The sequence below is a fragment of the Vanellus vanellus genome, assembly GCF_965231255.1.
Source record: "Vanellus vanellus genome assembly, chromosome: 2".
In the NCBI taxonomy this organism is placed as follows: Eukaryota; Metazoa; Chordata; class Aves; order Charadriiformes; family Charadriidae; genus Vanellus; species Vanellus vanellus.
The window spans coordinates 52642071-52668649 of NC_138906.1; the positions used below are offsets into that span (position 1 = coordinate 52642071).

The 26579-nt window shown below is 38.4% G+C and overlaps 1 protein-coding gene across 1 annotated transcript in view; it reads right to left on the bottom strand.

The window, feature by feature from the left end:
• Positions 1-26579, bottom strand: part of CNTNAP2 (contactin associated protein 2) — a gene marked incomplete at both ends in the record, with an annotated part of 1160915 nt that overhangs the window by 198263 nt on the left and 936073 nt on the right. Inside the window, one exon of the mRNA XM_082479539.1 lies at positions 12719-12875. Within this exon, the coding sequence (XP_082335665.1) occupies positions 12719-12875 (157 nt within the window). The remainder of the gene's footprint in view (positions 1-12718; positions 12876-26579) is intronic.

Here is a 26579-nt window from a genome sequence, read left to right on the forward strand (position 1 = left end):
GGGAACTTGTTGCCCGGAGAAGTTGTGGAAGCTCCATCCCTGGCGGTGTTTAAGGCCAGGCTGGATGGGGTTTTGAGCAACCTGGTCTAGTGGGAGGTGTCTCTTCCTATGGCAGGGGGGTTGGAACTAGATGGTCTTCAAGGTCCCTTCCAACCTAAACCATTCTGTGATGCTATAATTGTTATTATGACATTTTAAGTCATACCCAGCAAATAACTGGTTTTAGACATGAGATTGCATGTTTAGTGACAGCATTTTAAACATTTCTGTTTAATATAAATAATAATGGCAAATTAATTTCTGCTTTCCCAATGACAACACAAAACTTTTGCATCATAGAGATATAGTTTTTTATATTTGCTCTATGTTTTCTTCATCACATTTTCTAGCACTGTCAGTGGATTTTATCTTGTTATCTTTATACCTGCCTGCTTGCTTGGAAATTGGCTTTTCCTTCTTTTTCATTTGGCTCCACTTTCTTTTTAACAATTTATATAAATTAATACATATACACTCAGATACTTAGGGTACTCCAATAGAGGCAACTGTATAACTTAAGCAACATCCCTGACTCATAACTCAAGAAAGATTTTGTTTCCCTCAATCTACATTTAACATAATCTTGTAAACAACTTCCCTTGACCAAAAGCTGAGCAAAACATAGTATTTGTAACAAAGGAATACACATTATTAGCTGTCCTGAGATATTGGTTTAGATAGACTAATTTCTTCCCAGTAAAATATTTCTTCTTCAGTACAATATGAAAAAAACCCCACTGAATCCCATAAGCAAGCCTGCTAATATAGACACACTTTTCGTGTAAAGAATATATGTAGCATTTAATGCCAATTTATAGACTGTTGGAAACAATGTGAGATAAAAATGCAATAAATTACCTTGGACCTGATTTACAAATTCTCCATTGCATACTCAGACAGCTCTTATAAACTTTGAGGGATTGCCAGGTACCCTATTTCCTACATTTACTGATTTTCATCACTATAGTATTCTGTGTGTGAACAGGAGGCCGAGGAAAGAAAAATAGCTGGAGAATTTGGGGGGAGTGGGGCTCAAACAAAATGTCTAGCCATGATTAATTACAGATAAATAGTAATTTGGAAAGCTTGGGGCATTCATTGATTATGCAACACACACACATACAAAAACCCCCAAACAGGAGGGAGACATGAATGATAACTAAGATAAAACCACACCTGGTCCATGACATTAAAACAATTTATAGAATCTAAACTTCTCTTACAAGTCTAACTACAGAAAAAAAAAAAAAAAGTAAAAGCAGTTTCTCCCTTTTCTCGTGGTATTAGAACCATTTATTTCTTTATATGCAGACTTTATGAGAGGTTACTGGATTGCTTTGAGTGTTTATCACAGACAATGCAAGCAACATTCCTCTTTGAAGTAAAATAATCCACTATGCATATAACAATAGTTCCTAGGCAAACAGCAATATTGCAGATCATTCTTGCCTTTTTTTTTTCTTTCTTTTTTTTTTTTTTCCCCCTTTAGTTATCAGGTCTTTTGCAGTGCTAAGAATCTGCTGGGCAAAATAAGAAAAGGACAAAGAATGATTCTTCCTCTAAAAGCTTTGCAACTACCTGAGTGATGAACTGACACGATATTTTGATCAGTGGCTCTGAAGAAAATATCCCCATCAAGTCTGGGACCTGAGACACCCCCACCCCCAGCGCGTATGATTACTTCCTCTTCTCCCCCTTATACATATATGTCCTGGTACACCAAAGAACAAACAGAGAAAACAGATATATCCTTTGTTTACACTGGAGGTTTAATACCTTCAGCTTGATGGACTCCCTTGTGATTGTTTCAGCTAAAATATGACTGCTAATAGTAATAACAGCCAAGCATGCACTGCGGTCTTCATCTGCCCAATAACACAGGTTGTCACAGATTTCAGATGTCTTCCAAATAGGATTGCACTGATTCAGAAAAAAAAAAAAAGTCAAGGGAGTCCTACAATTTAAGAAGAAAAGCAAAGCACTCTCTTCAAGAACCAAGCAGTGTCAGGCACTGAGTGAAATACATTGGGCTAGTCAGCACAGGGGTGTTTTCATCTTTATAGCACTGCACTGAGGGCAGAGTCATTACTCTAAGTTAGCACACAAATAAAAGGAGGAGGAGGAGAAAATAATTGGCAGCTGAAAGTTCTTCAGTGCACAGTGCTCAGAGTATTCTGCCCTTACCTGACAAGCTGTGACAGTAAGGTCGTTTACTTTAAAGTTAAGACCATCAGCTTTTCATTCAGACTAAAATTTCTGTATGATTCTAGGCAAGACATAGCAGACACTTCTGTTCTTGGTCACATGATTTGTCACTCACACATTATTCATGAAGTTCAATAACAAAAAGAATACAAATATGCTGGAAATTGGTTTTTAAATCATCTGTATGATAAAGGAAAAAATCATATATCTGCATTTTCACCTGCTAATTCATAAGCCTCTCACAAAATTCTTAGAATACTCCAAAATGATGGGATGTTTCTAGCAAGAATATCCCAGAAAGCAATAATTACAGATACCAATTCTGATAGATTTTTTTTTTCAGCAGCACTATTGAATCATTCTGTAACTTAAAAAGATCTGGATCTGAACAGCAACACTCAGAAGTAGGGTTGGCAACAGGATACAGGATGAACACTCACTTTTTGTCTTAAAATGGTTTACAAAGCAAATAAATGAACAAGGATAACATCTTGTCATCACTCTCCCCTTTAAGTTCATTCATTACTGCTAGCACTGAATAATGAAGCAACCTGAAGTCAAATGGGAATCATCTTCATCCTTAGCAGGTTGCTAGAGCTCAACCATTTATATTTATGCAGCAAGGTAAAAGACTTTGATCATGACGAATAAAGAAGTACAGATTCCTGTTTCCTCATCCTCAACTATGCTAGTTTTGTATTGTTTGTGGGATGAAAAAAACTGCAAAATAAGCGCACAGGACTGAATATATAGCATCAAGTAAGAAGGTGCCATTTTAACACGGATAAAGCAGACTGCCAAACAATTCTTTCATGTCACATCAATGCCCACATTTTCTTGTGTTTTCAGTTTTGGAGAAAGCTTAGACTTGGTTCCTCATCTGTCACTGCCATGAGCCACATGCATTAAGGAAATGCTTTCTTTAATATCAATGAATGGGATGACAGCTAAACGTCATGGAATCACGGAGTTTTCAGAGTTGGAAGGGACCTCTAGAGATCATCTCGTCCAACTCCCCTGCTAAAGCAGGATTGCCCAGAGCACAGTACTCAGGACTGCATCCAGGCGGGTCTTGAAAATCTCCAGAGAAGGGGACTCCACAACCTCCCTGGGCAGCCTGTGCCAGTGCTGAACGGAACGTGTGTTTGAACGGAACTTCCTGTGTTCTAACTTGTGCCCATTGCCCGTCGTCCTGTCACTGGGAACCATTGAAAAGAGCCTGGCTCCATCCTCCTTCAACCCACTCTGTAGATACTTGTAAGCATTAATAAGTTCTCCCCTCAGCCTTCTCTTCTCCAGGCTCAAGAGTCCCAGCTCTCTCAGCCTTTCCTCATAAGGCAGATGCTCCAAGCCCTTAATCATCTTAGTTGCCCTTCGCTGGACTCTCTCCAGCAGTTCCCTGTCCCTCTTGAACTGGGGAGCCCAAAACTGGACACAGTATTCCAGTTGTGGCCTCACCAGTGCAGAGTAGAGGGGGAGAATGACCTCCTTCGACCTACTGGCCACACTCTTCCCTATGCAGCCCAGGATTCCATTGGCCTTTTTGGCAACAAGGGCACATTGCTGCTTGCTCATGGTGAGTCAAGTGGTATCAGCTTGTTATAAACAAGGCCACAATCCAGTCACAGAGATGAATAGTACAGGAGGAAAAAGAGAGAAAACAGGAGTAATGTTTGCAAGTTTCATGATTCGTTGAATGTCCTCAACCTGTATTAGTTCAGGCTGCAAATCTGTCAGGTCCCATGAGCTACATATATACTGCTGCTGTCAGTACTTGCATGGAACATCTCTAGAGGAGAAAGAGCAATCTAGGTGATCTTGGGTTTGCCCGGATCCGGGACTAGAGCTGCCAGCTGTGGGCTATGCATTAGCAATACAACACAAACTTTAGGGATAACTCCAGGGCAGCAGGTACTGTCCGTCAAAGGTAAAGTAATAAAACCAGTAGCCTCAACATTTATCGTGCAAGCAATGCTATGCCCTTCACCTGCCCTCAAATTAGCTTTTAAATCACTCACATTAGTCTTATGTACATATTTATGACAGTACAAACAGTGAGGAAAAAACCAGCCTTTTTGTGTTTGTAGACAACCTTGTCTAATAGAGCTCTGGCCTGCGGCTGGAGTCCTATGATGGTACTGAGGCAGAAGTAAAGGACAATTTGTAGCATGGCCAAGTGCTGGATGGAGTTCATCTCTCCACTTTACCATTTCCATCTCCCGAACTCTTAATCTGTTGTTATCAGTAACAAAAGCATTCAGCCTTCTCTTGTGGGAGAAGCAGAAAAGAGGAATGCATAATGGACAAACACCAGGTATACATAGTTTCTATGAAAGAAAACATAGAACAGGTTATAAAAAAAGAGGACAGAATTCACTTAACAGGAAGATTCCACATTTTTTGGCTTGCAAACTCTCTTTCAATATTGCACACCAGTTACAGCTGATGAACACAGCGGAGAAATGCAGAACAGGCAGCAGCCTATCTAATACCCAGTCATTTGACCTTTTTCCCTTCTAGAGTAGTTTTAATGGCCAAACTTTAACTAGTAGGAATGAACTTCCTGGCTTCTGGCTATCTACTTTTCTGTTGCTGAAAGTTTCAACTCAAATCTATCAAACATTTGGAAAAAAGTACTACTAGTTGTATTAAATCTAACAGTTTCTAAGGTTTGAATGCTTGACTTTCTGTCTTTAGTGTTCCTCTTCATGCAGATTTTTATTCTGTGCCATTCCATACTGTCATAGTGCTAAATTTGTATTGACTGGAATTACCTTAACGCTAGGTGCCAATGTCAATGTACAGAGGAACTCTGAAAGGTAACCCTAAAAACCTACAATAGGCTATCTGGATTTGTAAGAGTGCAAGAAAAACAACCGTATGAAGTAAAGCAAGTTGTCAGCTAAGGTTCCTCCTTTGCCCACAAAACCAGTTTATTCCTTAAGTATAACTAAAAAATAAGTTTTGAAAATTCAACTTTTATACAGTGGACAGATGTACTTACGGCACACAGTTACAACACAAAACACAATTGCTAATTGTATTTTCTGATCTGTCATTTCAAAGATGCTCTTTAAGCTCTGCAAAAATGTTGAATTACAGTTTTCAAAGTGGTGCGGCCTAATTCTATAAAATTTCATCAATTTCTAGGAAATTGAGGTTCATAGTCTTCATCAGATGCTAAGCAAAACATCAGGACATCATGAATCTTACTAGACAATCTTCCGTTCTTTTTTTTTTTTTCTTTCTTTTCTGGTTTCATGTAATACAAACCAGTATGTTTCCTTGTTAAATACAGACCTCTGTTTTTTAGCAAAAATGTCTGTTTTGCCAGGTACTGTTTAAACATATGTCTATGTTATATAAATAATTTTTGTCTGCAGTCAATCTGTTGAGTTAAATTGGAAATTTTTCATATATATATTTAACATCATGCATGTTCCTCACTGCAACTACTATAGATCTTCAAGTTCTTTTAGGTATATTCATATTTGATCTCTCTTACTTCTTTAAGATTTCTCTACCTAATGCTATAAATAGTAAATAAATTTAATCAAAATGTAATCAAGTAGAGCCAATGATACGTTCTCAGTTTGGTTTTTGGTTTTGGTTTTGCTTTTGCTTTTTTTTTCACAGGGAATGTATAGCCTAGTCATTTCTGATCACATTAACACCTCTGTGGAAAATCCAGTTGCTGCCTAGATGGGAAAGTAATGGTAAAAAAAATATCCAAAGACATTATTAACAGCTTCTAATGAAGGACAGGAGAAGCCAGTGTCATGTAACTAGCTAGTTCTCTCTGCATCAGCAGCTCCATTACTGAGAGCACACAAGGTTAAAGGACAGATGGGTTTTCAAAAGCGCCTAAGGGAGTCAGGAACAGAAATATCAATTATTTCAATAGGAATTAGTACATACTATACTTCAGCCTTGATGTCTACCAATATGTCCAGGAGTCTTTAATATCCCGTTAAAGGTGGCTACAAATGACCTACCTGTCATTGCCACAGCCACAGGACGGCATTTCAATGTCCACCCATATTCCTGTCACTCAAACCAATCATGTCAATCTGAGCCCTGTTTAATCATCTTTTCCCATGACCTGAAACTTTCTTCTGAAACCCTCATTGTATGGGAAGAGTTGTGAAGGGAATGGGCGATGAATCTTGCAGAGCGTTCTGGAAAACACCTCACAAAAATAAAGTAATTTTGCAGGCTCTGCAGAAAGAAACTTTAATTTCCAAACTGTGACAGAAGGTAAACAGGAAAATGAGGGTCCCACCTTCTCTTTTCATTGCTCATTTCCTACATTTGTCCAAACCACTGTTATCTTCAAATTCTCCTGAATCCCTTTTGATCATCTTTAGGGCCACCAAATAGTTCTTGAAAGATTAGCAGTCACATCAATAGTTGACAGTGAAGTCTGCGCCTTACTTTGTAACTTGACGTGCATCCTTATCAGGAAGTGCTAAACGCAAAAGTTTCTTATGCCACCTTTTCCCAGTAAATCCACGCACAGCACCATATTATGTCTTCTCACATATTGTGGCTGTTACATAAGAAAAAGTAAGGAGCCTGTGGTGTAGAAACTTTGGTCAACCTGGGTGTTTAACTGACTTTAGAGTCAAAGGAGAGTAGGAACCAAAATTGCTTTGCAGATCTTTACATTTGCTACTTTGTACAGTTTGTACAGTGTTTGTACAGTTGGTCTATCTCTACAATGCCAGACAAGTTTTAAGGAAGTGCATAAATAGTAATAATAACTTTTTTATTCAAATAAAATAATGTGTTCTTTTTTAAAAAAAAAAAAAAAGAGCCTTACATTTTATTTATATTTACTCATTTGAAGAAGATTTTGTTTAACAGCGACCCAGAGAATTTCTTGCTACTAATAACAGCAACCTCAGTAGAGTTTATTCTCTCAAAGTTGAGGTAATCTGCCTTTGAATGTCAACCATGCGCTCCTTAACAAATGATCTTTGTCAGCAATCAAAACTAACATCTTTTTATAATTGGATCCACTTACCTCTGAATTAATTTCATTTTGGACACAAATCATGGAAAATTTGGGACTAAAGTTCATTTTGGTAGGATTGCTCTGGGTGAAGCTCTTCCCACCTGTGCTTTTCATTTTGTCATTCATGACATGAATTGTCATTCATGACAAAAATGATTACTTAATATTTACATTGCAGCAACAACATGGGATTCTCTTAAGAATCAGATTCTATTTTAGATGATGTGTGCAAATACACATAAATTTGCATTCCATATCTTGTATTCCCTGCCAGTATCTCCCATTTGGCTTATCTACCATCTGGGCCTGATAATCAACACATTAGACACACCCTAAATAGCTCTATAACTCACAAAATGCTTTTTTCTATTTTATTCAGACAGACAGGTGTAAAGTTGTGTGGTGATCTTTTAAAATGTATCAATAGGAAAACCATCCAGATTTAAGGTATATCAAGCCTATGGTGTGAGCTAGTCTGTGGGAAAAATTACATTGTAACTGAGTCTGTAATTAACACAGCTGGTTCTGTACTTACACAAAATTACTCACATACTTATTAAAAAAAATCGAATCAAATGCAAAATTTAGGAAAACAAATATTTCAGGCTGCTTAAAAAGCTTTAATTTGTCCACTGTACCTAGCTCCATGATACAGTCCTTGACTGGTCACTGATTATTGTTTTTTCCAGAGAGCTCCAGCATTATTCAGGACAGGAGGCATACAATACTCATTTAGTAAACCACTGCTCATTATCCTAATTTACTCTCATGCTTCAATATGTGGGCCACATTTTACACTTAATGTTTATTTCAAATCTTTCTATAAAGACTGCATTTTCTCATTGGATTTTCTATAGTGCTCATTACTACAGCAGATGATTGCTTCATAAATCTACCTATCTTTGCAGTACCTCTGTGAGATGAGTGTCTGGTGTCATCTCCATTCTACAGGTTGGATGTTAAGGCTGAAAGATGTTAAGGTTAAAAGCACATATACGTTTTTAGTGGTCAATCTGAGATGCCTACATGCATTGTTTTTGGTGTTTGTTTGTTTGTTTGTTTGTTTGTTTGTTTGTTTTTTTGTTGTTGTTTTGTTTTGGAGGACAGCATTAGATACATTTAGAGAGAGTGATCACTTATTCCAGTTGCACTTGTGAACATTTGGTATTTCCACAAACTGGACCTCTGGGTTTCCAGTAAGGTACCCAGAAAATTAGAATCAAACTAATGACTGCTCTGTGAAGAAACAGCTTATGAGACCTGGCAAGCATCACACAAAAATGTGATTCCAGAGGCAGAGTTAGAACCCAGTTCTCCAGGGGAGCATTCCCTTGCCTTTGCTACAAGATCGTTCATCAAACTGCAATTCCTTTCTTCATTTCTAACACAATTTCTAACTTCTACAATAAAAATTGCGGACAATATTCTACTTACCCTACATCATTCTGATTCAGCCTGACTTACTCATCAGTGGTCCCCCAATCTCCTTTAAAAAGAGTGCCCCGCACTTCAAAATTTGAATTTCTGCGCTGAATCTCTCTTCCTCTTCACCTTTCATTCCCACAATTTCCACTCAGCAGACTTCTGTTCCCATAGTAGCTCTAGCTACTGCCTTCTTCCCACTGCGTCTCCCCGCTCTCCACACCCTCCACCCCCCCAAAAATAAATTAAATATCAGATATAAACTTTTTTGACATTGTCTGGGCAAGAGCAGAAAATCATTGTGGGCATACCAACATCAAATGCAGTGCTTCCAGCTATGGCCAATATATACAATTACTGCAGAAGCCCCACCTGGTCTCTCAGCCCCAGTGTGGCATTTGCTAAGCTCTTCTGTTTTAGGGGACCGAAAGTTCTTCTAAATTAAGTTGTGCTGATGAGCTAGGGTGACAGCTGTGGCAAACTGCTTTGTCAGTCTGTGAGCTGAGACCTGCATGCTCATCATAAGGTGCAAAGATCCCTATACTAATAGTAATTTCCACACTGTGCTGGAGTATCTATGTAACTCTATTACAAGGGCTTATTAGTGTCTATGTCACGATGCCTGGATTTTAGTTCCAGAGTTGTCTCACTCACTCCTTGCTTGGGGATCCTTGCATCGTGCTCCCCTCTGTACCAAAGTAATGCTCCCAATACTCATACGATAGCACTTTTTTACCTTTAAGGATGAGAAGATATACTGTAGTTTATGCAATAGTTGGAGTATGTAAAGTTGTATATGTAAAAGCAAGGTTTGAATGGATGTGATGGATGCATACTTTCACTGCAGCCGGATGCCTCTCTCAGCCTCTCAATGGCCTCTGCCCTTTCTGGGATCCCACTGCTACCACTGGCAATGGCAATTGCTACCTGCTCATGAAAATTTTCCAGAAGTGCTGTTGCAGATACTGTGGTCCAAACCATGAGCTGTTTTGCTGTCACTGGAGTTGAGCCTGGATGTGCTGGAGGCCCTGGTTAACATTCTGCCCCTGATAACTGAAGTCAATGAGGCATCCTCACCTCTGGAGTTGTTTTTTAGGTATTGTTCAACCTTGCTAGAGAAAGTTCCTAACTAGAACTTCTCAAAATAATTCCAAACCCCAAAAGGTATGACTTTGGAATTGGCTAGGTTCTGCCAAAACTAAACTGCAAAAATTAATCCAGAATAAAATGTCCTTAAAGACTATAATGAACCTTTCATTTCTTCTTGTGATTTACACACACCACAGATTAAAATGTAATATCCAGTTGCATTTTTCATAAATTGTCCTGTACTATAAGGTAGTTTTCCTGAAAAAAACCCTGATACATATCCAGAAAAATATTGTATAAATGTATTCTTGTTTGAAGTTGAGTAAACAGTTGTATATCTATTATGATAGTAATCTTATCTTAGATTTTAAAAAATTCTGTTTTTTATATTAATCTATTTATTAGTAGATTCCATATAATCTCCGTGCACATAGGAGGCATAGAGGTTACAGAAAAGGATTATAGAGTGTACTGCTTGTTAAATTATCATCTGTGACTCTTAGAGAAGCCACAAGAAGAGATCAAAAGTCAATGTTATTTCCCCCATGCATTTCCCTCAGTGTAAAAGAAAACATATGGATACACATTTAGTGCCTCAGGCAACGAAAACCGTAAGTGCTCCTAATTCTGCCATTTTCATAATTATTAATACAATATCTTCCTTTTGTGGGTACCATTTTGTCACAGAACCAAACCTACCTCCCTCCTGCCACACTGTTCTAGTGCCTATGTTTGAGCCAGAGTCCTCTGACTTTATATTCTTCACTCTCTGTGTAATTCCAGCTCTGAAGTTTGGCACCACGTCTGATTCCTCTGTCTCTAATATTGACTTCTCTATCATTGTGGTGTTCTATAGTTCACCCCATGTCAGAGCTAACAGCATACTATCCTAACAATATCAAAGCTTAGGGTGGCGATGTCTGTGTCAATGTTTGATTTCCCACATCCTAACCTATCGTTTTTGCAGGGCCTGGAAGATTTCCTTTATTACTTAATTTTGTATTTTTCATACCTCTTTCTTGCAGGTGAACCCAAACTGAGAGGAGTAGCTGATGTGCCAGAGGGCTGTGCTGCCACCCAGAGGGACCTTGACAAGCTGGAGAAATGGGCTCAAAGAAATATCATGACGTTTAACAGGGAAAAGTTTAAAGTCTTGCACCTGGGGAAAAACAGCTCCATGCACCAGTATATGCTGGGGGCCACCCAGCTGGGAAGCAACTCGACAGAAAAGTCCCTGGGGGTCCTGATAGATGCCAAGTTGAACATGAGCCACCGATTCACCCTTGTGGCCAAGAAGGCTACTGGCATCCTGAGTTGCGTTAGGCAAAGTATTGCCAGCAGGTCGAGGGAGGTGATCCTTCCTCTCTAGTATGCACTGGTGAGGGCACACCTGGAGTGCTGTGTTCAGTTCTGGGCTCTCCAATACAGTAGAGAGATGGAATTACTGGAGAGAGTCCACTGAAGAGCCACTAAGATGATTAAGGGGCTGGAGTGTCTCTCCTATGAAGAGAAGCTGAGAGAGCTGGGACTGTCCAGCCTGGAGAAGAGAAGGCTCAGAGGGATCTCAAGAATATGTATAAATACCTGAAGGGAGGGTGCAAAGAGGACAGAGCCAGGCTCTTTTCAGTGGTGCCCAGTACCAGGACCAGAGACAATGGGCACAAACTGAAACAAAGGAGGTTCTCTCTGAGAATCAGGAAACATTTCTTTACTATGAGGGTGAACAAGCACTGGCACAGGTTGCCGAGGGAAGCTACAGAGTCTCCATCCTTGGAGATATTCAAAAGCTGTCTAGACGCGGTCCTGGGAAACTGGCTTTAGGTGGCCCTGCTTGATCAGGGAGTTTGGACTACATGAACTCTGAGGTCCCTTCCAACCTTAACTATTCTGTGATTTTCTGGTTCTGTGATTCTCCCTGCTTTTTTTTTTTCTTTTCTTTTTTTTTTTTTTTTAAATCCCTGACATACCATTAGAGTTCTGTAACTCTATATTCATTAACAGCTGTATTAATTTCTCAATTAACACAAAATGGTTTATGAGCCAGTATTGATTCAATTACCAACAGGTTGCTATTAATGGGAAAAGTGTTCATTAAAGTATGGTTCAACTGGTCACTGAACATTGCATACTACGTAAAATATGATGTTGCCTGTCGTGATAAGAGATATAAACAGTTAAAGCTTACAAATGAAGCATTCTAAGAGCACAGAGAGGGTCTCACACAAAATGATGATGAGCTTTACGTAGCAGCTTCATTTTTAGAGTGTTTATGGGGAATATGAGAGATGCAGGTTTAATTCTCTTTTCTGCCTGAAGGGATTTAAACCCACATCAATTACCTCACAGCAGACTGCCCCTGTTACCAGGCTGCAAAATACTCTGGGGTAGGACTTCCTCAGTCCCTCTGTTAAAATTGTTCCACCTGAGATGAATCAATAACTATTTATTAGAGAAGAAACTAGAACCAATTCTCACTGTCTCATTCCAAATGGGCTATAGGTTTGTATTCTCAACCAACAGGCCAATGAATATTTAATTATCTCATGCAAAGCGCAATAGCTTCCTCTGAAATACAGAGCCTTATTCCATAATACTCTTTAAGCCTAGTTTTTAACATATTTTTCTCATGAAAGATGGATAATGAGGGTTGGAGTCACCAGATAAGTGATTTCAACTCATCTCTCTCACATTCTACAGGCAAATGCAGCAATAGTACTCCAAAAAGGAGAAATTTTGGGGAAAAAAAATGAAGCTGCAGAGATAAAATGTAAACACTGTATTGTAATATAACTGAATATGATGGAGACGAAGTTGCACAGGCAGCCAAAATGCTGCCCTTTCCCACTAGGACTTGACTTTGCAATTTTAGCTTTCAAAATAATGGCAGTATTGTAAAAGTTAAGAGATTCTGGTCATTCTCGCCCTACCTTCTTGTAAACCACTCACCATTGCTTATAATCAGCATCACAGTTGCAGTAGTACTTGGGATCAGTACAGTTGCGTTCGATGCCGCAGGCACATTTCTGAATGCCAGGTCCTGATCCGCCCCAATAGTAGTGCTTCTCATTGGCTTTTCCAACCCACCAGGTATATGGATTCCCTTCTGAAAGAAATAAAAGTGCAAGGTTATGAGGCATGAAACAGCTAGAGCTCCATAATGCGTTAATTGAGTTCAGATGTTTAGCATGCAGATGTTAACAACACACAACTGGACGGCCATCCCACATTTCTGGCAAATGAATACATTAATTATTATTGAGCAATTCAAAGGACCTTGCAAGGTAAACAAAACACATTTTCTTTTCTGTATTCATGCAATTTATAAAGGTTGGAATTAATTAAATATTTTTTATCTTGTAGGCTCTTTGTTTAGCTTTTTAATTGTTCTCAGCTTATATAATGAAAATATGTGGGCAGGTTCCATAATTATTTTCAATTAATTTCAAATTCATATAGTAAGGTATCAGATGGATTATTCAATATTTGACCACAAATGTTGCACAGAAAGATGTATTAATTTGCTCTGTCTTTTTTTTTTTTTTTTTTCCTAATAACAGCTTTTAATTGGAAATTAATCTGTCTTCTCTGGAAAACAAACATGTTCGTCATGCCCTCTCCAGCTGGTCCAAAGCAAAGCGTAAAGAGATATTATCAAACTCCAAAAGTATCTTAAACATTTTTAAAAACTCTATAATTTTCTTTTTATTATTTAATACTTGAGCAAAGGTGATCTGAACTTTGATATAATCATATTTCTTGGCATTGGATCTGTAACTTGATACTTTTATATACTGCTCTAATTTTATTTCTAATGCTTTTGGGCTAACTAAGCCTCTTATATGTACATAAATAAATACCCCCCCTCTACTTTAATTTCTAATTTGAAAAAACGCTCTTACTGAAAAGTTTCTTTTTATTCCTCCAGTTCATCAAGACACTTAACTTCAAACCCATGTGAATAACTCAATCTCATTGTATTTATCTTAGTGATTTTTCACATTTAGAAAATGTGAATGAACAGCCTATAAACACGTTTCTTTAAAATGTCTTTTTCCCTCATCTAATCTGCCATTGGTATTTTCTCATTAAACCAAATGAAGCTATTTACATGGAATTCACCTATTAATAAATTTATAAGTAAAATCCTACATAATAGATATTCTACTTTTCATAATTTCCTGTTTGTGCATCTCACTTGTACACCTCCAAAAAAATACATCCATAACTCTAAAAACAGCTATTTCACAATTAGATTTGACCATCTAGACCATAAATATGCTTATCCCAGACATATGTTGAAATTAATTCACACAGAACTCTAAAGAAACTTGAATTCCAGAGAAGGAGAGAGCTACCAAATATCTGCAAACGTGTTAAAAAAGCACCAAAACCCAAAAAGACACAGCTCTCTGAAAACACTTGCTTTGGTCAATGCTTTTGAATTGTTAACAGTGATATAAAATAACACTATTGAAAATACAGTGATCTGAAAAATTTGTGGCAGCCAAAGGTTTTTATTAGATGTTACTACGCTGCACAATATGACGACCATCCAGCTCTCGTGCTAATGCAACGGGCATGGTGATAGCGTGACTCGATTCTAGACTCTAAATTGGTCATTTTAGCTTCTGTGACTTGATTGTCATGGAACTAAGTGCTGTGAGTTAGAAGAGCGCGCTGTGTGAATGCTGCAGCAGCACTTCCAGCCTGCAATACAATCTATTGGATCTGAGGGTACATAGCCCCGGCTTCCAAAAGGTTATCTAATAAGCATGTAAGGGTAAACATTGTCTTTCCACAGTGAATGACAGAATCACTTTTATTGATACAGGATCCAACTGCAGCGTTAATGATATTTGAAGCTCCTGTTGTATTGTTTTTTCCTCCCATCTTTGAAGTTAGTTTTTATGCTGTAGTGGAAATGCTGTAGTTTTGACTGTCAGTCAAAATTCTCTTCGTTTACACCCTTCCTGTCAAGCGAAGGATTGCACGATTCAGTCAGCAAGCACTTCACCGGGAAGCAAAATTGCTAATTAAAGCACCAGAAGAAAATAAATTATGTAGCATTGCCAAAAAGAGGATTAAAAATTCAGAAACGGGTGGAAATGATTAAAGCAGATGAAAGTGATAGCAGAATTACAGACTACAGTGATGGGTGTCACAGACCACTATGACAGACGCAAACAGGGCATATGTTTTAACTCATTTAACTGACAAATGGCATACAGTTCTAAACCCAGAATGTATTCTAGTGTAGACAGAGGCATTTTTCACTTGTATTGTTTTCAGTGCGCATATACTCTCGCTAGCGATCTGGCCGCATTTGGACGCATGCTTCTTCATTCTGAAGAAAAGACCTACCTGCAGGCTTAGCAACACAAAGGAATTTAGGAAGACAGGAACACGCATGATTAAATTTCCAGAAAGGTCAAGTAGGGAACATACGATTTTAGGGGGGTTGCATTCAGCGCATATTCTGCTAGCCATCCACACAACCCGTAATTCCAGTACCACCCTTCTGCACACCACCAACAGTCTGTAATCGCCCAGCATACTGTGCCAGAGGGCTCTTAGTGGACAGCTCTCATTAGCTGGCTGCCATGCAGTGGACCAGACCTTCCATTAGGACATAACTTCACGGGCTGGAGTAGGATGAGTCTCACACCAGACCACCCTGCACCACAGTGGTCCATACAAGAGGCTCTGGAGCTCCTTGATAGTGTATGGTTAATAATAAAAAAAAGAAAAGGTTGGGAGACACCGTTGTGTCCCATGGGCCAGCCAAACGAGCACAGCCTTCTGTGGCCATCCTGCTTTGTGTCAGCCAAGAAAAAGAAGAGTGGCATTTTGTCTAGAGTTCATAAGCTCCAAAACAGGAATGCTGTGCAGATATATTGCAGACACCACTATGACTGGGCATAAAACATAGTAAAACCCTGCACTGGAGAGATTAAAAGAACAATAGAAAAGAAAGGATCAAAGGGAGAAGGATGTATCATGCAGGTAAGAAAAGTATGTAGAAATAAGATCACTCTTCCCCTCTCACATTTCACCCTGTTTTTAGCTCTATATTCTCCTTTTGAGGATGTGAGTCCTTCTGCTTCAGAGCCCTTTGCTTATTTTTCCTGCTTTGATAGCTGTTGGAAAGGGCTGATCCAAGTAGAAGTAGCACTGCACTCCAACATGAAGACTGGTCATTAATAGATATAATTCTAAGCATCAGACTATTTTATAAAATGTGATTATTCTGCTAAAATATCAATACTATTGGCCTTATGGCATTAAAAGTATATAAATTCAGTTTAAGGACAAAAAACAGTAGAGGGAAAAGATTATATATAAAAGTTTTCCATTGTATTGGAATGACAAGTAACACCAGAAGATATTTCTTCTGTTTTTGAAGTTATCATTTCTTACCATAGGAACAAATTTTGAGTCATGGGATAGCTTTTTATGGTTGTCATTGACTGCTTTTTTACCCCAGGCTTTTGTGGATATATATCATCATGAGAAGAAGGAGCAGGAGGGATTCTCTGCCTGCCTTGGGATTTTGTTACGAATCAAGTCTTGATGCAGAACTGCTCTTTGGGCACAGAACAGCTCTCCTTTGAGGACTGCTGTAGGAAGTGTTTAAGTTTATGTGTACTAAGTTATGACCAGGATGCCTTTCCATTTCCCTTCTTGAAAAGAAGCCACTTGCAAACGAAGCCACTTACTCAGTCCCTTAGCAGAAAAGTAATGATGGTATCAGAGTAAGAGATGGATACCAAGAAAATGGGCAAAGACATCCAGCTTTTAGGAGGTTCACTTACCTTACAGACAAAATTAATAGTTGTGGTGTGAGAACAGTCTTCTAAGGGCAAAATGGTTGATCTTATTTCAATGGGGCATGTGGCCATAGCAGTATGGTTGGAACATCAGATTCAAACTCTATTTTTAGCAATTCAGATCTCTCGCTCACACACACACACAAAAGCCTTTAACATTCGCATGCCATACAGTCAACAGTGGTTGCAATGGCTTTGCAGTGCTGGACTTAATTAAATTAATTAAAATTAATGCAAAATACGAGTTCTTGTTTAAATCCATGTACAATGTTAGCTCAGATTTGCAGTTATTAAATAAAAGTATGTAAAGAATCTGGTCATCAGTGTTTTCTATCACAGAATATTCAGAAAAATGTAAAGGACTAAGGAAACTTCTTTGTATTCTTACAGATCTTACAGTGTCATAAAAAAGTGATTCCTTTTTCGTCTCATAAAAGTATCATTGTATGAAACACTTCATTTAACATAAAAACATACCAAACAAAAGTTAATGTAGTATGAACAGAACTCATAACAGTCAATAATATATTTATTTCTAATGTAGCCACAGTCTCAAAATGCATAACTTTTGAAAGCACACTTTATATTCTGAGCATTTAATAAAACCAATTGGTTTTGTTATTTTTAAATGCAAGTGATTAACAAAAATGGCGTTACTTTCAACATTTTAGGGCTGTTGTTTCAAAGCTGTTCAGTACCAGTAACTGAAGCCACAATACCGAGAGAACTCAGATTAGGGAACGGAATGAAGTGGACAGATGCTCCATGGCGCTCTGCATTCAGTAGGCTCCATTCACAGTACAGCCTTCAGAGGGCTGATGACCGTATTTCTTATTTGTAAACCACTTGGAGACACTAAATGCTAAATTTCATTCACCATCTCCTCCCCGTAGTAAACCTACTTCCAGTCCCTTCATTCTTCCTTCATTAAAAGACAGCACTTTTTGCAACAAGGCTCTGCAAAGCCTGGCTGACTCCCATGGCTACTGAAGGAAGACTGGAAGTGAGGAGGGAGGAGGCTGTTCTCCAGTCCAGCAATTACTCCTATGCACCTTTTCCAGCTTCTGGAAACTAAGGAGCAACAGCGGTGACTATCCAAGGCTCTTCCCTTGGTTCTCTCTCCCAGCTCCTTCCCATTCCTAGCACTTTATGTTGGGAAGAATAGCAACAGAAATTAATATTGGCAGCACTGCTAAGACGATGTCCCGTCTCCCCTGGAGTTCTGTGCCGGACAGGGACAATGGGAGGCAATACTTAGAGAAAAGATCCAAGTTTGGCATTTACTTGTGGTTGATTATTTTTGTACTCCCTCAGCATCAACTCACTGCATTGAGGATGCTAGAGCATATATTTCTGCATATTCCTGTTAGTGTCTGTTTATAGATCCGCTGCCCATTAATTTACTTAATTCCTTTCTGGACCTGTATATTCTATCTGCATCTGCAGACTCCTGTGGCGAATCAGAGCAAGCTACAACTTGCTCTGGATAAACAATATCTTGCTTCTGCCTGTCAGGAAATTTTCCTGGCCTCTATCTGGTCCTTAAAAGCAAAAGGCATGGTTTATAAAGAAAGGCAAGGAACACTGTCAAACTGAAGCCAATGGCTCAGAACCTCTGAAAAACAAGACCGGTAAAAACAGCTCATTGGGGACCCTGCCTATCTTTAATGACTACAAGTAGCTGATCCCCTGCAAGCAATTAGGTGTTAATTTACTGGACTGGATAGCTTTGAATTGAACTGGTTTTCTTTATTTTTTCTTTTTTTAATGGAACCATTCCAGTTATCCATTAATATTACAGATTCCCTAATAAATACCAGGGAATGTCAACAGAAATCACACTATGTGTATAATTGTTACTATTTTCAGAAAAGATTCTTTTGTTCATGTCTTCACTTCTTTGTTAATAGAACAGATTAAACCAGCACAGGTTGAATTAATTGCCTCATTCTTGTTACTGGCAGAGGAGGCCCAAAGTTAGATTTCAAAAAGGTACTACAATTTTGGAAGCCTAAATTAATCATAGGTAGAAATGAAAGCTGTTTCCCAGGGATAATAGATGATGATGAAATTAAAGACAAAACTTAAAAAAAGTCAATCTGCACATGTGGAAAGGCAGGTATAATTCTTCTATTTTTGAATGTAATATATTCTTTACACGTGCATTTTGCATTAAGCTCCACTATACCATACAGTACCTTTAGCCTCACACAAGGGTAACTTGATTTTAGGCCACGGTTCATTAAAGCCTGTGCAGGAATTCTATCTGATATTGCATTGAAGAAACAGGCAATGAAAGAATAGTTTTGTTGCTGTTTGAGAAGTTCAGCATGCTAATATGGCTGTGTACTTCATGGCTTTCACCTTGCTTCTTATTGCCATCTTTTTTCCTTACACCATCAGCAGTATCTATTCCACTCAGGTCAAATAATTTTTATGAACACTGTGAGCCATTTATCTCAGCTTTTGAAGACTTAAGATTTGGAAAAAATAAGCAGATGTGATTTGATGTCACTCATGCATTAAGTACATCTACGTGTTCCAATTTAGGTTGCTTAAAGTTAAGTGTGTCAAAGCTGGGTAGGTTTTGCTGACCTAGTTTGTTTTGTGCTGATTTTATTTTGCTCATCTTTATTATTACGTATATGCTTCGGACCAATATGAAGCTGATTAGATACTTTGCGGGTTTGCTGCCCCTGCCTTGTGTCTTGGAAGTGCCCGCCTGGACTGAACCTGCAGCTGCTGAGGAGTTTCATGGCAACAGCAGAAACTCCTAACTGAGGATGCTCAACAGTAAAGCAGATTCTGCTCCTGCTTGCACCCCAGGCAGATTGTGAGCATGCTGCGTCAGTTTAAGTGATCACCCAGAAGGCTGCATTATTTGAAACTGAGAGGATAGAGCTGAGAAAGGAGTTTGGCTAGCTGGTCGCATTTCCAGGTTTCAGTGAAAGTGCCTGTGTAGAAAGTGACTTCTTAAGAGAACTTTTTAAGATAAAATGACAATTTGTATATAATACCTATATGTGATAGTATTGAGATTGTTTTTCTTTTAATTCATATTTTTTCAATTTTCCTTTTTTTAGTAGTAGTACTTTCTCTCTATTGCATTATGCAACATATACACATGAATTTAATATGACATTTTTAAGTGAAGTACATTCTTATGTTGTTATTATCATTTTGTTAACTGTCAAATCACTTTTCTTTGCAGCCAACTGCTTAGTATTTACGAAAAGAGATTACATCAGCAGTCATCATTCTACTAATGACTAACAGATTAGTCAAACCCTCATGGCAACACAAATGGGGCATTTAAGCACATGGGAAACTTAGGGCAGAAAACAGAGATTCAAAACCAAACCAACAAAAGGAAAACAATGAAAAAGAACCCTTGGCCACATCAGAAAACTAGGACTACCTAATTTATGCTGCTTGTTAGTTTAATGGAAATATGGAAATGGAAAAATATTAACAATGCTGCTTGTTAGTTTAATGGAAATATGACCTCAAACTTTTAGGTTGTTATTTGTGATAACTTTCATTCTGTAGGTATTTGTGTCTGGTTTAGTTCTTTTCACGGTGTGAGTATCCAATAATTTTTTTTTCTTTTTTTCTTTTACTATGACTAGCCTGAAGCATTCGTTTTCTTTATAAGCTCGCTGAGGCAGTTGGTCTATCTGACAGTACTATTTATTTGCAAAAGCTGTGTAAACTGTGTGAAAATTTAAGACTTAAAGTCTGCTCAGAAACAGAACCCTGAAATATATAATTTCTCAGCCTGCTTCTTAATATAACAATTCATATGATTTGATGTCTAAATTCATGGCCAAGGCATTTTAAAGCAACAATACTTAAACTTTTTTTCCTTTTTAAGATATTCAGAATTATGTCATACTTCAAAAGTAATCTATAAATGAAAAATGTGAAGATTTTAATAGGAAATTGAGATAAATATTGGAAAATACTTGTAAAAAGCATTCAAAATAGTGCTGATGATTTTACCTTGAAATATTCAAATGAACATTTTCAATTAATTTTGATCCAAATCTCATTAAGTTAATAAAACACATTCTATTAACTCTATTCACTGTTTTCTTAAGAGGACCTAGGAGTTAATTGCTGTCCTTTTCCTCCACAGCCATAAAGTAGTGCTTTTTGCAGTGGAGGAAAGGATAACCATCTCCATAACCCAAACTAGAACTTCCATGAACTTCAGTATCAGGAACTAGAATCGGATGTTCAGATGCCCAGCCAGGAGCCCTGGCTTTCCCACATACCCAGAAACGGAAAAGTCCTGAGATGGGTCCTCACCATACTTCTTTCTTAGGCTTCAATTATGTTTTGGTACATAAAGGCTGGCCTAACTGAGAAGAGCCTAAATATTCTTATCTATGTGCAGTAAAGACAGAGAAGAAGGAAACCTACTCAAGTGCTTGAGAAACAAAATTAGTGCCTGCTTGCTGGCACTCGTGCCTCACGCTGATGGCCACTGCGGTGTTCTTCAGTGCATCAGAGTGTTCTCATGTGCCCATATATTTGCCTGCTTATTTTTCAGAGAACATATTTTGTATATGTAAATATCAATTTCAAAATATAAAGCAGCATATACAGAATGTTAGCCTAGATACCAGACATTTGGTTAAAGCATCTTTCCAGTAAGACAACAGGGGTACTCATGGTTATTGAGTAGTAGTCTGTATTTTTGGTCTAGTATCACAACTGCTTCCTAAAATTTCATTGCCTGGATCCACAAAAATGTAGGCAAAGATGAATTTTCTTTCAGGATTAGCAACCTATAAAAAAGAGGAGGAAGAACTGTCATATTGTCCAGTGGCATCTTATGAAAAAGCTGTCTGACAGCTTTATTTTGCCATTGGACAGATTTGCTCTTCACCCCAACTCGTGAAAAGCTAGTACAGCACAAATGATTTTTCCCCTTGTCAAGACTCATATTCCAAGCTGCAGCACTACTAACCAAGCCTGACTTGTTATTTTTCTTGGAATCAAGTCTCAGTGGTGAGGTTTAGCTGGGGAAAGCAGCTGTCAGATGTCCTTGTATGCTACTATTTGCTGGGTTTTGAAGTGAATTCATTATAAAATCACCACAGTCCCTACTATCCTTAACAACATAGTGCACCAGACTTGCTGGTGTTGCAATTAATTGTGTACTATAAATTCACTGGATCATTTAAGGCCAAAGAACAGTGTCTTTGCTTAAAGGAATGCTAAGGGGAAAAAGAAAAGTAAGTACTTTTAAGGAATAAAACATCATTCGAGGGATGAAAACAACATTTACATACATAAGTATACTATAAAAAAAGTTCACTACAATTTAACTATGTGTGTTGAAACAATGGGCTTATGGTGTTTGTTCTGGCAGGAGGACATACAGGATGTCTAAATCACAGTTAGAAAGTGTAATTGCAGTATGAATTGGCTTTTCACGTGTAGCACTGCCCCAGGAAGCTCAGGTGCCAGCAACAGCAAAGCTGGGAAAGTCTTGATACGAGCTGACAACTCACCCTGAAGTTTCTCCAGCCAGGCCATGATAAAATGCAAATTTCCATGTCATGGTCTTGCAAAGAACGTACAAACAATAAATCAAAGGATTCCATGATTATACTAAAGGGAGGACTGCCTTTTTGTGATCCGTTGACAAAGTTATCTCTACCCAAGCTGGATGGAGAGGTAAACAGCGTACGCACATATGCGTACCCGTTACAAGTGACACTTTGCAGGTTAACGCAGTTAAAGATCCTGAATTATTTAACTTTTTAAAAAGGACATTAGAAAGCCCAGAAACCTGCTGATGATATTTCAAAAGTAAGGGGATGTATTTTGAAGTTTTCTGGAGCAAAAGCCTCACCTTACAGCAGAGATCCATTGGAAATATTTCAGAAATGGTGGTTATTAGCACAACAATGATTACTCCTTTAGCAGCATGATTTATAGGGGAGTGTAAAATCAAACTCAAATTATTATACCAGACTGAGTGCAAAGAGAGGGTCATTAAAGCTGGCATTCAATATGTTATGTGGAAACACAGCAAATGCAAAAATAATTTCTGTAAAAAGTTCAGTCAACGATACTGGTATCACAGAATCACATGCTGCGATCACATTTTTAGATTAATTCCCTTGTTGTTAATATATAATGAAGACAATCAAAACATTCCTTAAATACATTTAAAATATCTGAACAATTATTGGGATCTTGCTTTGCACACCCACATAGGAGTACCTTTAATCTATACGGAGAAAAAAACAGATAACTTTTTCATGTGTACTGATGTGATTCAGCATAGAGTATCTTGGTGGTCCATTTTATCTGATTTTCAGTAATATCAGCCTACATGGAACTAAATACAACAACTCCTTAAGAGTTGATGCCATTATTTTGCTAACAAATGAACTAAAACTAACAAGATCCCAAGGTAAATTAAGCTACGCTCTGGGCGAGCAGAACTGGTGAAAGCTTTATCTGCAAACGGTCTTTCTTCAGAGGTCCCATACCTCTCGCAAACATTTCTCCTTTCAAACTGTTGCTCCCTGCCACCAAGCACAACTCAGCAGTAGTTTAAGTTGAAAGAAAAAAAAAAAGCCATTACAAGAGCCAGAAGGACTTCAGGCTTCTCCCCACCCATGAGAACCTAATATCTGGCACTTCATATGGAACATGGACTGTGGCACAATTGGAAATTGGTTTCGGGGAGCACAAGGGTTTTCTTTTGTTGATGAGAGTGCTGCAGCAGCTGCTGCTGCTGTTGTTTTTCTTTCCCCACTGACCCTTGAGGAGCCTCAAAACAATCAGCTTTATTTCTTCCTTTCCATTGTGCCTCCACTGCTGTATTGAGAACCATGAATTCTTGATAATAACACTGATATTCCTATGGCAGATCACACTGTCTCAGAAAATGTGTCTCTTTTTTTTTTTTTTTTGTTAAATTACACAGTATGCATGCACAGTTTTGAAGCCACAACTAGCGCTAACATATGAATACAGACATTAGCCTGTTTGCGTGGTAGCCGCACTGCTCCCAAACCGCCCACCATTCCGAATCTGGAAGGTATCCGATCCTTTGGAAATAAAAATGACACAAAACATGTATTACTATGACCTGTAATGTGCTGTGTTCCATACAATAGCAATGGATTTCAAATGAGGAAAAAATGACCAGATGAGCCTCAGCACTGAGGCTTACAGCAGGCTGACTATCGAGCATATTCAAATTGAAATAAAAGAAGCTACACTGCACAAACCTCCATCATTTTGGGACCAATAAAGATTAAAGCTGGAGGTCCAAAACCAAGCCATCTGTTAAGCAAGGGCTATTTGAGACAGAAATGGGACGTGTAAAAGTATACGCTCCCAAACAAGTCCTCCCGTCAGAATGAATTTTCATCCTTTTCAAGTTTCTACAGTGCAAACCCTTTAATTTCCCAAGGCTTTTGCTGTTTGAGATTAACCTGTAAATCATTAAAGACTGCTATAACCTCTTATTAAAAATCAGAAAAAAGTATGAATAACCCTTTAAAGGGTACACTTAGTACCCTCAGATTTTAGAAGTTGTGTGAGACATCAATAATGATGACGTTGCTACAGAGAAGTCTAAACAAGTGCAAATTTCTGTGTGAAAGGGGACAAGCAGGAAAGGGGTAATCGAATTCAGATGTGTGATGTGTTATCGCCAGCTTAATCTGGAGAAAACCGTCTTTGCATTCAATGTTGGGATATGAAACGAAAATAATCGGAGCGCTTTTTAGCTGATCTTTTATCAGATTTGATGATGGGGTTGTGTTTTTCTATTTAGATGATTTCTCTTCTAGGTCAGGTTTGGTGTCATGGCTACTGCAAGAACCATGTCTCTATTGATTTCTGGGAAACAGACACACATATTGATCGGGACTGACAACTGCAAAGGTTAGGTGATGTGTTTTACATTGTCAAGCTACCACCTCCTACAGTCTGAGCTCAGGGCACTTTTCTTCCTTGCTGAAGCTTGTTGCATCAGTCCATTCAAGCCCATTAATTCTCACACGTGGGTTTCAGATTTCTCTACGGGAAAATAGAAATTGGCTAATGACGCACTTTATTGAAGACCTAATAAGATATTACGATAATCTCTTATTCAATGAGTTGAAATGGCATTTTTTAACTATCATTATATACTCACAGGGCAGAGGAATTACGCTGATGAAGTGTATGAAGTACTGGTTGCAGTATTAACAGTAGAAACAGAACTCCAATTTCACTGGCTGCTGCAAAGTTTGATTTTAAAATCCTGCATTACTGCACTGATGCGAAGAATGACTTCTCCTGCTTTGTGCGATAGAGTTTAAGACCCACACTCTAGAGACAGAATGACACATCTGTGAAGATAACATCAACAGTTTTTCCCTTGGTCAATTCTTTGGAGTCTTTTTGCTCTAGCATGCAGTTTTCTTTTGCCAGGACCAGGAGTTTACCTTCCTGCCTGCAAGGTCAGCTTGCTAAGACAGCTCTTTGAGAAGCCTCAGCTGACTCTGAAGCTTCTCCAGAAAAAGCTGGAGGGATCTTCAGCAGACACTCCCCCTAAAACAGCTCTGCCAAGAAGCCTCACTGGAGGCTCCCTCCTTCCCTTGGGAGCTCCTTTGAGGATGATGCCCTCCAGCATGTTTCCACCTGAGTGACATTGCGGCTGCATTGCAGCCACGCACCCCTCGGATTTGGACCCAGGCCCAATGGACTGCCTTCCTGGCCTGACCTTGGATGTGTCTTGTCACCATGGACTTGCCTGATGATTGCTGGTCTTTGTCTGAACCTGGCAATTGTCTCTGGACCTGATCCTGACCATGACTTGATATGGAAATGCTTTCTTCAAATACCAATACTAATGAGAACAAACTGGATGACCCTTGATTCACACATTATGGAAGGAATTTATACTGGGAGAAGTGTTTTGAATGTTTTGAACTAGGTGCAGCAAATACTTGTTCTCCAATTAATGAATGTCTTTTATGCACAAAGTCCATCATATGGGCATACTCTTGTACTTAGTATTTTTACATCGTCCTCTACATCAACTATATCTTTTCTTAATCTACCTTACAAGATAACTGTGGTCAGTTCTCTTTAGGGCTACTGTTATCATCTGAGAAATAAGTATCCATGTGTTTACTCAAAACATATCTCAACAAACACAGCATTTTAATGTATTTTCTAATTTAGCTGAGAAAAAAAAGAATAAACGATTAAGCGAAGTTTTAATTAAGAGATCATACAATGCAAAACTTATATGGGCATTCACTAAATGGATATAAAATCAATAGATGAATCTCAAAATAGAATTGTAAACAGAAAACCATCATTGATCAAGCTGTAAACAATATGAAGTCAGAAAAAATGTCAAATATCACAGAGGAGAAATTACTAATACAGACAGACCAAGATGGATCACTTCATAAGCTCAGCATTAAGCAAACTATGTGGACAAACAAAAAGTTTGGAAACAAAGAATTCAAACCATACTCTTAAGGTGGGGACAGCAGGCCTGTCCATGAAAGCAACAATTCTTAAAAGGGTTTTAACCCGAACTCCTCTGTGGGACTGAAAGAGTATGAAAACCCCACAGATTATTCGCAGATAATCTCTTCTTTGTTAAAAAAAAAACCCAAAACCAACACACAAACAAATCCAATCCAGCCAAAACAGACAGCAGCAAACCTGAACAGATATTGTGTAATGCATTTTTAAATGTATTTGGCCTGTTACAAGACTGTCAGTGAAACAGCATGCTCATCCCTTCTTGCGATGAAGAAAGTTGAAAAATGGGGGGAGATTCAAAATAATGGACTGAAAAAGCTGTTTCAGAATGAGCATTTTGAAAGGCCTGAATCTTTAGTTTATCATAATGAGCCCTTCTCAACCTGTGATTCAAAAGCATTTTGCAGATGGGCTGTCCTGCCAAATCCTAGTTATCACATGAGGGCTCTCCCGCAGCG